The sequence below is a fragment of the Gadus chalcogrammus genome, chromosome 21 (genome assembly GCF_026213295.1).
Source record: "Gadus chalcogrammus isolate NIFS_2021 chromosome 21, NIFS_Gcha_1.0, whole genome shotgun sequence".
Taxonomy (NCBI): domain Eukaryota; kingdom Metazoa; phylum Chordata; class Actinopteri; order Gadiformes; family Gadidae; genus Gadus; species Gadus chalcogrammus.
The window spans coordinates 7,101,348-7,117,379 of record NC_079432.1 but is presented as its reverse complement, the minus strand read 5'-3'; the positions used below and the strand labels follow the sequence as shown (position 1 = coordinate 7,117,379).

Below are 16,032 nucleotides of genomic sequence, written 5' to 3'. Positions count from 1 at the left end.
CAAAAGGTCTACCAAACCCTCCGAGGCCTTTGAACTTAACCCTGAAGTCTGTGTGTGTGTCTTCTGAGTGTGTGTGTGTGTGTGTGTGTGTGTGTGTGTGTGTGTGTGTGTGTGTGTGTGTGTGTGTGTGTGTGTGTGTGTGTGTGTGTGTGTGTGTGTGTGTGTGTGTGTATGTCTGAGTGTGTGTATGTCTGTGTGTGTTTATGTTTGTGGGTCTTTCTGTGTGTCTGTGTGTCTTTATGCATGTGTGTTTGTGTGTCATATGAACGCAAGCACACAATAAAAACTGACAAGGATCTCCTATGCAAGATGATTTGTGCGATCTCTCTATGAACGATTTTGTGTGTGTGTGTGTGTGTGTGTGTGTGTGTGTGTGTGTGTGTGTGTGTGTGTGTGTGTGTGTGTGTGTGTGTGTGTGTGTGTGTGTGTGTGTGTGCACGCGCGTTTGCTCATATATCCATGCCCAGAGGATATACTGTTATTTATGCATTAAATATGTTCACTTTACATTAATATGTACAGTGAACAGGAGGGATATTGCATCGTTATTCTCAGTGTTAGCTTTCTGCCACTGCTGCCTGAAACAACGCGATCCTGTGCCTAGCACGCTGTGTAAGAATTGGAAAGAGGGGACGAATAAATGTTAGATGAGAGGCATTGCATGCAAAGCGCATGTTATATGTATGCCATGCCCTACATAAACTCTATGTTTGACCCAGTCAAAGTTACATAGTCATACTTACAATTATGTGTGTTAGCTATTAGTGTGTCGTTGTGGTTCACATACGAAATCCACACTCTCACACATCTGTTTGTGTGGATGTGTGTGTGTGTCTTAATTCGATACCTCGAGGGACCGAAACAGGGTAACAGGAGAGACACTGCAGAGCCATTGGTGGAGGGATGATTGGATGAATGGAGGGCTGGGTGAAGGGATGGATGTATGTATGAATGGATGGATGTGTGGAAGGATGGGTGGATGGATGGATGGAAGGCAGGGGGGAAGATGGGTGGAAGGATGAATGGATCAATTGATGGATGGATGGATGAACGGGAAAGATGGATGAATGAATGACTGGATGAACGAGATAGATTAAATTCACAAGGTAGAATAAGGGAACAAATGGAAAGAGGGGAGCACAAATATGACAGCCCTTCATAGCAGTCTGGGATGATGAAACTAATCCAAATATTTGAAATTCATCTAAAAGGCTTTGGCACATTTTTTGGGGGCGCAGCCGAGATTTTTAAATTGTACCTGTTACTAACCCTCTTAGTCACAGAAAAAGAACCACTCACGACACACACACACACACACACACACACACACACACACACACACACACACACACACACACACACACACACACACACACACACACACACACACACACACACACACACACAGAAAAAGACACACATACACACACCACACCCTGTCTTGTACTGTTGGTGTTTCGGATTCTAAAAATAAGACAAAGTGGTCACGCCTGCAACTCATAATTTCCATTGAACCATTAGAGTGACACACATATCACATACACACAAACCGAATGAAACAAATACACACACACACACACACACACACACACGCAGACACAAAGAGATTAAGGGAATGCATCTGCATTTAGTCAGCCCACACACAAACACATACTTGTAACATTGACGTACTGAAATTAATAACAATATCAGCTATTTTTAACACCAATGAGTAAACACTCTAATGAAGTGGATGAATGAAGCCCTGTGTGAGGCTAGCAACGAGACAGACAAGCGAGGGAACTTCACGTTGTGTATAAAGGCTGCTTGTTGGAAGGGAAGAAAGAGAGAGTGAATGAGAGAGGGAGAGGGAGAAGGAGGGGGAGAGAGGGAGAGTGAGAGCAAAAATGGCTGTTGAGAGAAAGTAGAGTGGAAAAGATACAAGAGGGTCAATGATGTGTTTGTTGTTCGAACTAGACGTGTGTGTGTGTGTGTGTGTGTGTGTGTGTGTGTGTGTGTGTGTGTGTGTGTGTGTGTGTGTGTGTGTGTGTGTGTGTGTGTGTGTCTGAGAGAGTGTTTGTTATCGGACTGGGAAGTTGTATAAGTGGGTTCGCCGTGAGCTGTGTCAAGGGAGTGAGAAATGGAGAGACTGGAGAGTGAGAAGGAATGAAAGAGAAAGAGAACCAGCGTTTAATTACGCAGTGTGTGTGTGTGCGTGCGTGTGGGCACACCTGTTAGTCAGACTAAACCTTCCTTTTTCACGGACCTGTATACAGCCGCAAGCACTTTCGGTCTGGTGCGTTCGGGATGGGTATAATCCAAACCTGAAGTAACCTCTCTCTCTCTCTCTCTCGCTCTCGCTCTCGCTCTCGCTCTCGCTCTCTCGCTCTCTCGCTCTCTCGCTCTCTCTCTCTCTTCAAAACAGTTCTACCTGAATCAACAAGGCACCATGCCTTCTACATTGGAATTGCTTTGAAATGATTCACCAGAAATGCTCTATTCATGTTCAGCATGCAAGAATAATAACTGGTTTGCATTTCATTATGTAACTCAACCCGCTTATACAGTGGGCTGATTATACCGCACTAAAGAAAAGTCATAATTGCTTTCCCTAATGAGCTCTCTTTAGAAATGGGGACAATTTTAAAGCATATTAGGATTACCTTACATTAGAATTGTTCAAAGGGCCTTTTTGCTAAGACATCGATCAGCACATCAGTGATGGTCAGTGATCGGCTAATGATAAGATAACAAACAGCTACTTGGAAACAATAGCGGTCGGTCGCCGATGTCAGGGAGTCTGTTGTTTGCAATGCAAATGATTATTTTGTGCATCTATATATCCCCAAGGGAATCCCCATGTTTGTTTTGAGAATATCACAAGAACATAAACAGGCACAGACGGGTGCACGCGTACACGCACACACAAACACACAAACTCACACTGATAAATAGGGCTGGGTAAAAAAATCGATTTTGGGTTGATTTAAATTTTGCAATATTGATTCATAGGGCATGAGATCAACCACGAGATTTTTTTAGTTTTGTTACCATTATTATTATTTTTGCACTTTAATAAACAATGCCTTAATGCAATTTGCAGTTATGAAATGTTGTAGTTCAAATACACTTTCACTTGCAATTCCTTTCTAATTTCAAAATTGCACTTGTGAGACTTGAGACAGTTTTGTTTACAGGTCAAGTTTAAACTGTCCAATTTACAAGTTTGCACTAAAAACCTGTTGTTTAAGGTGAAGAGAAAAAATAAAGTACATTTGTATTTTGAAATCGAAATCGATCGATTTAGGAAATCGGCCCTACTGATAAAGAGAAAAGGGACACAGGAAGTGAAAGACAATATTCAAGAGAAAAATAATTACATAACAAAAAACCTTTGTGTCCGATTTCCTGTGTCAGATTTCGTCGGGTTTCACAAGAAGGGCAGAGAGAGAGAGAACTAGTCCTCACCTGGAAAAGGTTGGGATAATGAGCAGAGACGAAGAGAAGGTAAAGGGCAAATGGACGGAGGGAAATGAGTGGAGCATCAGGAGAGCTCTCTGTGGAACAATAAGCCGATATAAAGAAAACAGCACAGCTCTGTCCAACCTTAACCCGATATAAAGAAAACAGCACGTCTGTACATCGATAACCAGATATAAAGAAAACAGCACAGCTCAGTGGAAGAATAAGCCGATATAAAGCAAACCCCCCCATCTTTAAAAGGAGAATAACTAGATATAAAGACAACAGCACATCTATATAGGAGAATAACTCGATACAAAGACAAAAGTCCATCTCCATAGGAGAATTAGTAGATATAAGGAAAACCGTGTACAGACAAATGGACCATGGTGATAATCAAGAAGTAAGGAAAGGAGAGGAAAGAGGCTAGGGACTCACTCTCAAACACTCTTTATTCACAAGGGTCACATCAAAGTGAAGGGGAATTCAAGGTGGAATAAATCAGTCTCTTGGTCAACCTTTTGAAGTGGTGTTGAGCTGAATGGAAAGTCTGAACATAAAACCATAAATCCAAACAACACACAACGGGAGAGTGTGACACATTAATTAATTTTTATTTACAACAACAGGGGAGAAATGAGCGGGAGCGATAGCGAAAGAGAGAGAGAAAGAGGAAGAAGGAGGTTGTGTGTTTCAATCACAATTTGATAACTAAATTCTAACTTTAGCCTCAGTGTGAAATATGTAGACGCAACATTACAATGTCAGTTGATATTTATATGTGCATTGGATTTATTGGTTTACAATACATAATTACCGAGCAGCACTTCCTTTGGTTGACTGTTACCACTGAGGTGGGCATACTGAAGGCTGAGAACAGCAAAACCTTTGCCCCCTGCAGTTAAGAAGCCAAGACTTTCAGTCATGCTGGCTAAATAAGCATTGTGAGCTCAGACAGGTTTGACCGGTATTAGCCATCAGTCACTTAACCAATCAGCTCTGGCTGAAGATAGATGACACATTGATGGATGGATCTGCGCAGGTGTTTAGAGAGTAGGAAGAGGTCAATAGGGCTACAGTGGGCAAAACAAGTTGTAATCCCGAAAGTAAACTCTCTCTCTCTCTCTCTCTCTCTCTCTCTCCCCCTCTCCCCCTCTCTCTCTCTCTCTCTCTCCCTCCCTCTCCCGCTCTCCCTCTCCCTCTCCCTCTCTCCCCCTGTCTCTTTCTCTCTCCCTCCCTCCCTCCCTCCCTCTCTCTCTCCCCCCCCTGTCTCTCTCCCCCTGTCTCTCTCCCTCTCCCTCTCTCCGTCTCTGTGATTGTTTATATTATTAGATTGCTGTCTCTCCAGGGTCCAGACAACAATTTGGGAACACAATGACAGAATATACGCCGGATCCCCCTAAATCAGTTCTAGCCTACAGGGTTAATAGACGAGGGAGCAGCAGAAGACAGAAGAGAGAAGTGGGGATCAAGGTGATACATGATCATTTGTCTCGCCCTCCGCTACCGCAACTCAATTTACACTAAACAAAGCGGAATGCGGACTAAGATTTGTAATTTAAAATAACCTCAATTGTCCCAAGTTTTGGCAGAAAAATAGCATTTTCTTGCAGTTATTGTTCATCTTCATGAGATATGGCTCATTACAACTTAAAATGAAATTTAAAAATATATATATTTGGCTTGGGTTATGGCAGACTGTAAAAGCCTGTGCTGTTTTGACATATGCCTCCACAAGTAACACTATTTGAATTACTGCCACAACAAATCACTGCCAGTGAAGGCTTCTATCAGTGGACTGTATATAGAGAGCTTGAGAGAGAGAGAGAATCTGAATATTTCGTGTGCTCGTTTTAATCTCTAGGTAATCAACTTTTCTATCAATAGCTCAAGAGAAGCCATGGGTTCAGAAACACCCTCTATTGACCCATAAAGCATTTAAAAAAAAGGTTTGTGTCTATTTGGGTTAGTATTCTATACTGTGGACGAACGATAGACGGCTACAGCAATTACACAAAAAGCATCACCAAATAGAAGCGAGGGACAGCATTGGTGTTTAAAAAACGCCTGATCCATCAAATCCCTCACCAGCACCCCGTGGTGTTAGGATAGACATTTGGCCGCTGCCGTTTCGGAGTGTGTGCGCAGTTGCATGGCTGCGTGGGTATTTGTAGTGTGTTGAGTGTTTCATTATCTGTTGCAACAGCTGGCGGCCATTGGACAACTGAAAGGCCACTTGTCAACAACTCTGATTGGTTTAGCAGCAGACGTGTGTGTCCGCAGGTAGTGTAGAATATGTTTGCTCATACACACGCGCACACGCACGTTATATAACTCCAAAGCTCTGTTTCAGCCTCTGCACGGATCTGATGGCGGTCGATCGGACAAATGAAAGTGACAATGATCTCCTATGCTGTGGATCCATAAACACAACAGAGTTAGTCTTTAGTGATACCCTTACCTTCATTTCCCAATGGGGAGGGACCTGTCCATCTAAATGTAAAGCCCAGGCCCTTTTTAGTGGTCCCATAGGGTGGTTGTATCTGGGCTGGGAAAGCACTGCATCTAGTCCTGTAGACCCAGTTTGTCACTCTGACGGTTTTCCTATGCCCATTGCTTCCATCGATTCTTGGGACATATTGGAGTGGTGTAACACACTCTCGGTGCTTACAATTGGCTGCCATTCTCCAAATAAGGAGGTCATTGTGCGCCAGACCATTTCCCGGCATCAGTCAGGGAGTAAGACATGTCCAATCGATCACAAAAAACGATCTCTATCTATCAACCATTCATCCATTGTCTCCAATCTGTTAAACCCAACTGCCACACATCAACGATTTGTTTTGACGCACAAAATATTGTGGGTTGTGTCCTCATTCGTTTTGATGCTTTTAGAGGATGACATTCTTTGAATTGGTGTCTGGGTGTGTGTGTGAGTGAGAGTGAGTGAGTGTGTGCATGCATGTACTCATTGTATAATGAGTAAATCAAGTGTACAGGTCTGTATTTGTTTGTGTCTGTGTGTGTTGTCAAGGTGGGAACCATCGCAAACAAGGCTCACAAATGCCTCGCGAGTTGACTGTAAGTGTTAACCTTTACCGTTGACCCTTACTGTCAACCACACCGCACTGCCACTGACCATAGCTTAATGACCGGGGCTTAGATTGCATTGGCTCTCACAACATGATACATTTCAGCCGGCTCCGACCGGCGGAACACCACCAGGCATGGAGACGGGTTATTGACAAGGTCATTTGAGATAGGAAAAAAAGGGTGAGAGAGAGAGAGAGAGAGAGAGAGAGAGAGAGAGAGAGAGAGAGAGAGAGGGAAGAGAGAAAGGTATAGAAGGAGAGAGAGAGACTGACAGAGCAGTGAGGGAGTCAGGATGGGGGAGGAGGCGGTTAGAGAAGAACACATCAGACACAAAAGAAATGTGCCCTGAGACAAACATGTCTGCACCGAGCGGCAATGTGGAGAGCTGAACAGCACCACATGGGTTGCATTGATTCTCTATAGACGGAGCAGAGTGTGTGTGTACATGTGTGTGTGTGTGTGTGTGTGTGTGTGTGTGTGTGTGTGTGTGTGTGTGTGTGTGTGTGTGTGTGTGTGTGTGTGTGTGTGTGTGTGTGTGTGTGTGTGTAAGTAAACACATCATGCATGAGAAGATGTTTGATGCCTCCGGGCAGGGGTCTTCCACCCACTGCATCCCCCCTCAGTACACTGACCTACTGTGTGTTTGTGTGTGTCTGTGTGTGTGTGTGTTATGGTATTGGAAATGCATGAAAAGTACAGTCTGCAACATAGCTCTTATGGCGTAATTGTAATTGTGTGTACTCCAAGGCATGAGTACATTCTATGCATTATTATTCTATTCTATGTGTCTATGCGTTTACACATGGATGACATTCATTGAGTGGGGCTCCACTGACTATTAGCCAACAAAGATGGACATTACAGTCAAGCGCACCCCTTCCTCTGCAGCACGTTGCCATCAGGAAATACACAACACACACGCACACACGTACACACACGCAAACACATGTGCACACACCCGCTATAACACATACACACAAACGCAGCGCACAACAAAGTAGACAACACTGCAGAATCGCAGGCCCATAATGGATTTACCCCTGTCCAGATTTCTCTCTACTTTCTCTTGCTCACTCTTTTATATCAATCTCTCTGTCTCTTTCTCTCAGTCCCTCTCAATGATTGAGAAAAACATTGTTTCAAATGAGTGAGAACCAAACATGATATCATTGTCCAAAATGTGGAATGCCTTAAAACAACAAATGAATCTCAGTAACAAGTAACAACTGCATTTCAGTTCTGTCCTGCATCTATCTTTCTATCCTTTTCCTGCACGTGGATTCAAAATAGAAGCCTCTCTTTCTCTCTCTCTCCCTCTCCGTCCCACTCTCTCTCTCTCTCTCTCTCTCTCTCTCTCTCTCTCTCTCTCTCTCTCTCTCTCTCTCTCTCTCTCTCCATTACTCCCTCTCTCTACCTCTCTCTTCTCACAGCTCTCTATGTCCTCTGAAAAGTGTGAACCTGCTGGGAGGGAAGAGGAGAAATCCATCTCTGACAAAATTCCCCTTCTGTTATCCCATAACCCAGAAAAAACAGAGAGAGTGTGAGAGGGAGAACGAGGGATAGAGCGAGAGAGCGGTGAGCTGAGAGAAAAAGCGAAAGAACAGCACAAATACTGTGTAATGCACACAAGTGAAATAAAAGTGCTGATGTGTTTTAATGTGTGTAGTATGCTGTAAGATGGTTAGACACACACGCATGTCGCACACACACGCATGTAAGCACATAACACACACACACACGCACACACATACTGTATATGCACCATGTATGGGCATCTGTGGGCAGTACAGCATTACACAAATGCTCTGGCCGTCAAGGTAGAAAGGTCATTTGAATGTTGAATGCCTTTATGTGTTTATTTATAACTTATGATGCAGCCCCCTTATACATTTCACACACACACACACACACACACACACACACACACACACACACACACACACACACACACACACACACACACACACACACACACACACACACACACACACATAATATTAAGAGTCAATGTAAAATTGCTATTTAATGTCACAAAATAAACTCCCAACTATCCATCACTATCATGCAGAAACGTATCCGTTTTCTGCCTCAAGGTCATTTAAACCCGTACCCTTATAGCAATTCCTATTTTTACACTGTGTGGTTAAATGTAGTTACTGGTCATTTAAATACCACGTTTGCATTGGTCCAGATCCGGCCATGAATGCAAAACGTGAGTGAAATCACAAATGAGGGACGATTACTCGAAGTCCTGGAAGGGCGAAGCCGCAGAACAGAGGGACATCTCACTGGTGACGGCAACCAACACCATACAGTAGAATAGTTGTTCGTTGTGAACGTGTGAAGGGAGCACATCTGCTTGTTACAGATGTGCTTTGAGGCTGTCCAGCACATGACCAACCTCAGAGTTACTCATTCATAGAAATAACCGTGTTGGTATAAACCAAATAATACCACCTTTTCAATTTCAGCTGCACTAAAGCATATATGATGACGCTTATAGCGGAGTTATGGCAGAAACATGAGATAAAAAGTTGCAGTACGTGGATGCATCGTTGGCCTGCACTAAGTGCATGCTCTGCATGCCTGGGAGAGCTGTGACCTTTCCATTAAGTGAATTTAGTAGAGAGACCAATGTCTCATAATATCTCAGAATCATCGTCCAGCCTCGCATTTTTTCCTCCCTGCACTGCACATATGATTGAGTAGGCCTTAAAGACAGACGAGACACATAGCCCTACTCTACACAGAATTGCATCACGCATGAATAACGCGGATGTGTGTGTGTGTGTGTGTGTGTGTGTGTGTGTGTGTGTGTGTGTGTGTGTGTGTGTGTGTGTGTGTGTGTGTGTGTGTGTGTGTGTGTGTGTGCGTGTGCGTGCATGCAAACGCATACGCTCAGTGTAAAATAAGGCAACGGAATTTCACGCGTCTGTGAGGATCGAGGAATGAGGCCAAAGCCGACTGATTGGTCAGAATCTGACAGTCACAGCATCAGCGCATCCTCGTCTAACCCACTGCCCTTCTTTCCTCTCCTCGTGCAACCCCCTCCGACAATCCAACGGCATATTTTGCACGGCACGGGGACATAACCTCCAACCTACATGCTTGTGTAGGACATAAACAGACATCACGTCTCACATGTATAGGGTCTACGTCTTCTGCACACGCTCCGCGAGCGCAAAATTACCTTTCCGCACACATTGCAGATGTGACATTTTGCAAATGTGGAAGAACGCGTTTTGGGCATGCGATAGGATGCAGCACGGGGTATATTGTATATTCGCTGTACGACCGCTTTGCAAGCTCAAATCAAAGTTGCGAATTCACGTCCCACGAAAACATTTCCATTTTTATTAATGACTTTTTATTCGAAGTTGTTTTCGAGAAGCCGTATGAAAGCGCCTGGCGCATAGGCCTGCTCGCACAGCAGTGGGTCCCCCCCGTCCCGTCCCGTCCCGTCCCCACAGAAACCCCTTCCTCGCCTTTTCACAAAAGCCATTAATTTCAAAAATCCTAATCGACTACGGTTACCTACTCTTTCATTCAGGCTACCTTCTAGATGGGATTTTATTGACGGTAAAGCAGGTTTTTCGTGTGCAGTCGTTGCATTAAGCTCATTGTGTTTGAAAATGCATCTTAGTGAATAACAACTTCAAAACAACATGTGTGTCTGTGTGTTTTATGCATATATCCTTAAAAACATTAGCTGACATTTAAAAAAATAATAATAGTATATGTAATATATATCCTACAGTCAATGCTTGACAATTTGAGAAGGGGCAATTCGGGGACAGAGCATCCGAGACCGACCAGTCGACGACATCCTTCAAACGGCCTCAGCTTTCTGCTCGACACAATTTGATCAAATGCAGAGTAAACCTGAACAAAGTTAACCCGACCATTTTAACACAATAACACACAAAGACAGTCGGTCACCAGAAACCCCCTTCACTAGAGCACGTGCCAATTGGCTTATCCCTTTGAGAGGGACGGTTATGAGCGGAATATCCCCATCCATCGGAAGACCCATGGGTGAAAGTCAAGGACCCGCTGGAGCCGTCGCTGAAGAGGACCCATGCGTCTCCTCACCTCGCAGTCGTACAGCTCGCTGAGCTGCTCGATGATCCACTCCTCCAGGACCAGTCTCTTCCGCAGCTCCTTCCTGTCGTATTTCACCGTCACCTTCCCCTGCTTCCTCTGCACTGGGTCGTCCCGGGTGATTGGAACCGCCGAACCGACGCATCCGACGCCGGTCGGGGGCTGGAAAAACACTCGGCTGCCCGCGGCGGACAGCGAAGCACTCGTCTCGGTGCTGACAGAGGACATGTTTTTTTGGGGGGAGACTGCTTTAGCTGCTGAGGTATGTGGTGTGAATGAGTGGGACTGACAGAGTGTGTGGTGGTGGGTGGTGATGCAAGCAACGAAACGGAGAATGGAGTGCAGGAGCTTTTAAACACCTGCTATTTAAAGAGCAGCGCCGGAGACAGCCGAGGGGGCGGGGCGTGGCAGACCGGTCCCAGCAATTAGAATTAACGCTTTACGCACCGACGATGGACATTTCGGGGCGCATGCTCATCATCCTCATCATGTGTGCATCTTCTTCTTCGCAGGAGCCATTAACACCCCCACTTCGAGTTGTCAATGAAGATTAGGACACGAATAGATCCCCGCGGACCGAGGTCCAACAATAGGCCTACGTCAGGCCAAGAAGTAGCGATATATTCCATGGGACAGCAGTTGTCTGAGCAGTTCTTTTTAGAGGCAAAACAATGAAAATGTAGGTCATAATAAGAGAGCATCCCTATCGGTCTGTGCAGACGGTGCAAAGACAAGCCGTTGGAATCATCCGTAAAGGTGTGAGATGGGGGCCCTACGTTGAGATGGTGCAGTGTGGGTGTGGGAGTGTGTGTAGATGTGTATGTAGTGTCTGTATAACCCTCTTACCTATAGTCTATAGGTGTAGTTATAAATAACACACACACACACACACACACACACACACACACACACACACACACACACACACACACACACACACACACACACGCGCACACACATCGGGAGGCATTGCACTGCCACCTTGTGGTTCTGTATTTATATATCACTCCACGTGTTCATAAGCCTGACTTCATTGAGAAATTAAGCACCAACGATCTTCAACCCGGGTAGATGGACTACATCTTGGTTCTTATGGATTTGATCATGCTGTGTGATCCTGCAACGAGTGATGCGTGTTACGAGTTTAATTTCCAACGGGCAGGAGATTAAGAGATGGTATTTCTGCTAGGCGTCTCTCAGTCAGACTCAGGTCCCACTAGCTGTTCAGGTTAAACTGACTAAATATATAATCAGTTTAAACTTCACTTCCCATGTGTGCAGACCTTTGCGTTTGTGGACACTATCGCGGACACTAAAAAACGAAGCTATCTACTTGTTGCTGAACTCCGGATTGTCAATTCGGCCAGTCGCCTCTGCGGGTAGAAGCCAACATAAATCCTCCCTCCTGCACATCATTATGTTTCCATTAATGATATAAAAGTAGTCATAAATTAAAGTAGTTTATAATTTTTGAAATTACATAATAGTAGTTATAAAGTTAAGAGCGTTACATAATCGATGACATACTAACATTATGATACATTTTATAGGATACGTCTTAACGACGTTGACAGCAAAAGGTTAAAAGTTATGTATGCCAGCCCACTTTTACGCACGGATCCTTGAAGCACCCTTGCATTTCGCACGCATTCCAGACAAAGCAGCGATCTCGCACGCCGGGAGGGTACTTTCCTGGAGTATAAATGGCGTTTATGTCTGGATTCACGCCCTATTTTATTGCTGTCTTTTGTGTTTTAATAGTTTGTTTTTGGATACAGTTACAAAGAGAGAAGAAAACAAAGGAATTGAAAGGAGAATCGGACTCCACCAGCAAAGCGAAGCCATGGGTCGATCAGGATTTGCAGGATGACACCGAAATACCATCACCCAATCAGGGTAGGCTATCCAGATAGCCCCCATATGGGTCACTGGAGTAAATTAGTAATTTTCTCTTTTTGCTGTGAAAAAGGTTATTGAATAGCCTAGTTACAGATTAACAGTGGTTTAAAAATATAGATGGCTTTTTAATTCAATTATTCAAAGAGCACTGTAAACATGCCAAAGGAAATGTACATGTGTTAAGGGCTTAACAACCACATTAATGTAAAATACAGAATACAGCTTAAATAAGCTTGTGTGAATCCAAAGCTAAGCTAGCTGTGCTGTTCAGCTCATGCTGGTGTTGTGCAATTTTATATGGCAGTAATGAGCACAGTACATTGTCCTTGAATTGCCCCTTGTACCCTTACTGGAGCCATTTACACAAACACCCCATTCCTCCAGCTCATATGCTCATTCCGTCTGACTCAACTTTAGGAGATGATGAAGAGGACGATCCCGGGTCAGAGCTGGACCTTCCTCATGTGCCCTATGCACCGCCCCGGTACGCGGTGGACTCCATGCTGGGGAGATCCCGGGACTTTTACACTCTCCTGAACCAGAGGAGGTCTGTCCGCTTCATCAGCCCGGAGCCGGTTCCTCGCGAGATCATCGATAACGTGATCCGGACCGCAGGTGGGTTTTCATTGGGAAGGCCTATATACAGTATACGCACGCACGCGCACGCCCGCGTGCACAAGCTCATGGGTTCCGACTAAACAATCCTTTACCAACATATGTGAGTGAAAATCACTTTGCTGTGCCGATTCTGCCTTGGGCGTTATCAATGAACATGCCTGCCAAAAATGTGAATAATAGCAATATAGTACACTTTGTTTCTCTGTGACGAGACATTTTTGTAAAGTTAATGTTGATTCACTGCTCTACAAAGTGTGCACTGACCGACTCACATTGATTCAAAAGGAGGAAAGTGTTATATTGCCTCTTTACAACACGTTTGATGCGCACACGCTAATTGCTCTCAGGCCGGATCCACACAAAGAAGTGGTTTAGCCAAGTTATATTGGCGAGGGAGGTTTCAGTGGAGCCAGGAGAGGCGGCTACACTCACAGCTGGATGGTCCTTGCTAATCATTGCTCATTGTTCACCAGGCACCGCTCCAAGTGGGGCGCACACTGAGCCCTGGACCTTCGTCGTGGTGTCCGACCCCGACACCAAGCACGCCATCAGAACCATAGTGGAGGAGGAGGAGGAGGTGAACTACCGTCAGAGGATGGGGAACAAGTGGGTCAAAGATCTGGCCAAGATCAGGTGAGACGGCACACCTGCAGCATGGGGTTAGATCGTCTTCCCGCCTGGAGACGTGTACCCGAGCAAGCTTGCACAAATACTCGACTTGTAGGGGTACAATTCAAGTATTTGTGCTAATTTTAGTTATTCCTTGTTAATAACCTGCCTTGTAAGCTATACCGATGCCTCGGTCGTAATAGAAAAGTATATTTGGTCCGTATGATATCTTAGTCATCATCACCATGCCTGAATGGGCCGAAGCCTCATGCTTGTAGGCGGAAGTCATGGGATAAGAATGAACCTGACAAACTGTAAGCTTTAGAAGACGACCCTCTGAAGAGTAGCTTCAGAGAGTGCTAAGACGAGATTCTGATGGCAACATTGTGTGCACCCTGCCATCCAGCTGCATTCAATCAACTGTCCTTGCTTGGTTACAGCAAGATGTTGTGCTTTACCCTCTGAAGATAATTTCTCACAAAATACATTGCACACGCCCTCACTTCCCACACCTTTTTGTTTCCCAGAACTACCTGGGTGAAGGAATACTTGGATGTGGCGCCATATTTATTGCTGATATTCAAACAGACGTATGGCATTGGAACTGGGGGCAAAAGGAAGACGCACTACTACAATGAAATCAGTGTCTCTATCTCTTGTGGAATGTTATTGGCAGCACTACAGGTAAAACATCCCCTTTTTCAGTCAACGTGAAGTGTACGCCCAAAACACAATCCGGGTGACAAAATGCAGGCTTGGATGAAGCCGTTTTTTGGAAAGGTACTTGTGTCCTGTTCATGGTCGTTTTTCAAACCGTTTCGTTTTTTTAGAACGTGGGTCTCGTGACGGTGACGTCCACACCACTCAACTGTGGACCGCGGCTGAGAGTTATCCTTCAGCGCCCGACCAATGAGAAGCTGTTGATGCTGCTGCCCATCGGATACCCCTCCGATGATGCCACCGTGCCGGATCTGAAGCGCAAGCCCTTGGATGACATCATGGTTCACATTTGATGCATTGTCAATTAGGGCTTTGACTCCGAAACTTGTTATTCAAATATAATTAGAATATCAAAGAATAAATCAAATTCGAACGAATATTAGGCAGCCCTTAATGTTCAAACCTGTTATGGGCAGGCCCAGAGGGAGAGACGTCGGAGAACCCGACGCAGTCTATTCATAATATTGTAATGACCACGGAAGAGGCAGTGAATGAAGTATTGATTAGAAAGCGATTTATTATAAAACTAATAAGCCGTTTGAACACGCAAGACCGGTAACCATAGCCACGCTGGTAAACAAACATTGCGAAGCCCAATCCAGGAATTACTGAAGGCATTTAATGGTCAAAATATATTAATAAATATTCGAATGTATTTGAATATTAATAAACAAACAAACTTCGAAATATGATTTTTAGCCAAAAGTCAAAGCCCTATTGTCAATACATCTCTTTCTCTACTCCACTTAATGATAAGAGACATGCTGAGCATAATGTGCTGAGAATAGCATCAGCATTATCATTTTGCTGCATGATATAGGAGTCAAAGTATAAAGTAAGAACAACTGATAGGTGCTTCTTAGGTGTGCCTCTCTTCGTGCTTCTTGTTCTTTGTTGGTCCAACATTTATGTATGGCGTAAGATTGAATAAGATACGTTAAGATTATATGAGATGCATTTTACTCATCCAAGGTGGGACATTTATAGTATTGACTTGATGGTTGCATTTTATACTGGAGAAAATATGTGACATTGTTCACATATTTTTTTATGCAGAAGTAGACGCAATAGAAGCTCGATAGTTCAGATTAAATCAATTCAAAATTGATTAGAAAAATCTTTCTATTATGTTTCCTGTTATTATTTTTATATTTCATGCATTTCTTTGCAAAAGCCTGCCAAGGTACAACCTCAAATTTGTTCAATATTATTTGTTCTTTTAATAAAACTGTCAAATACTACCATCAAGTGGATCTTGCACTAAAAGGGTATGGGTCCTATTCTATCTGCAATATTGGTCCTGAATCTGTTTCTTTCATGAATTTCCCCATATGATTAATGATTAATCCTGCCGTCCTCCGTGCCACGGCCATTGGGTTTATGCACTTCAGAGCAATGGTCAATGGGGATAAAAAATAAAACGACCTTCTTCCAGTAGAAAACACTATACTTGCTCCTGTCTCCCTCTACTGGCAAATTTTCTCCGTGTAATGTTACTTAAAAAAGTTACAGTGTACGATGTATACTGTAGTTCACCTATACTGCATCTTG

General features: G+C 44.1%; 2 protein-coding genes across 2 annotated transcripts in view; one reads left to right on the top strand and one right to left on the bottom strand.

Annotated features, from left to right (window-relative positions):
• The window catches only part of ppp1r14c (protein phosphatase 1, regulatory (inhibitor) subunit 14C), a 17,327-nt gene extending 6,367 nt beyond the window's left edge, over nucleotides 1-10,960 (bottom strand). The window contains exon 1 of the mRNA XM_056580750.1: nucleotides 10,627-10,960. Coding sequence (XP_056436725.1) covers nucleotides 10,627-10,863 — 237 coding nt within the window. The 5' untranslated portion in view covers nucleotides 10,864-10,960. The remainder of the gene's footprint in view (nucleotides 1-10,626) is intronic.
• Nucleotides 10,961-12,247: 1,287 nt separating this feature from the next.
• iyd (iodotyrosine deiodinase) lies at nucleotides 12,248-15,944 on the top strand. Its single transcript, XM_056580746.1, has 5 exons — nucleotides 12,248-12,531; nucleotides 12,952-13,149; nucleotides 13,626-13,785; nucleotides 14,289-14,445; nucleotides 14,592-15,944. The coding sequence occupies exons 1-5, from the start codon at nucleotides 12,339-12,341 to the stop codon at nucleotides 14,772-14,774; spliced, it is 891 nt and encodes a 296-aa protein (XP_056436721.1). The 5' UTR covers nucleotides 12,248-12,338; the 3' UTR covers nucleotides 14,775-15,944.
• The last annotated feature ends 88 nt before the right edge of the window (nucleotides 15,945-16,032 follow it).

Bases quoted from the DNA above. Each gene is read 5' to 3' on its own strand.
- iyd (XM_056580746.1), top strand. From the start codon at position 12,339: ATGGCGTTTATGTCTGGATTCACGCCCTATTTTATTGCTGTCTTTTGT. The intron at 13,150-13,625 runs GTGGGTTTTCAT...ATTGTTCACCAG, and splicing joins TAACGTGATCCGGACCGCAG to GCACCGCTCCAAGTGGGGCG. The intron at 13,786-14,288 runs GTGAGACGGCAC...TTTGTTTCCCAG, and splicing joins AAAGATCTGGCCAAGATCAG to AACTACCTGGGTGAAGGAAT.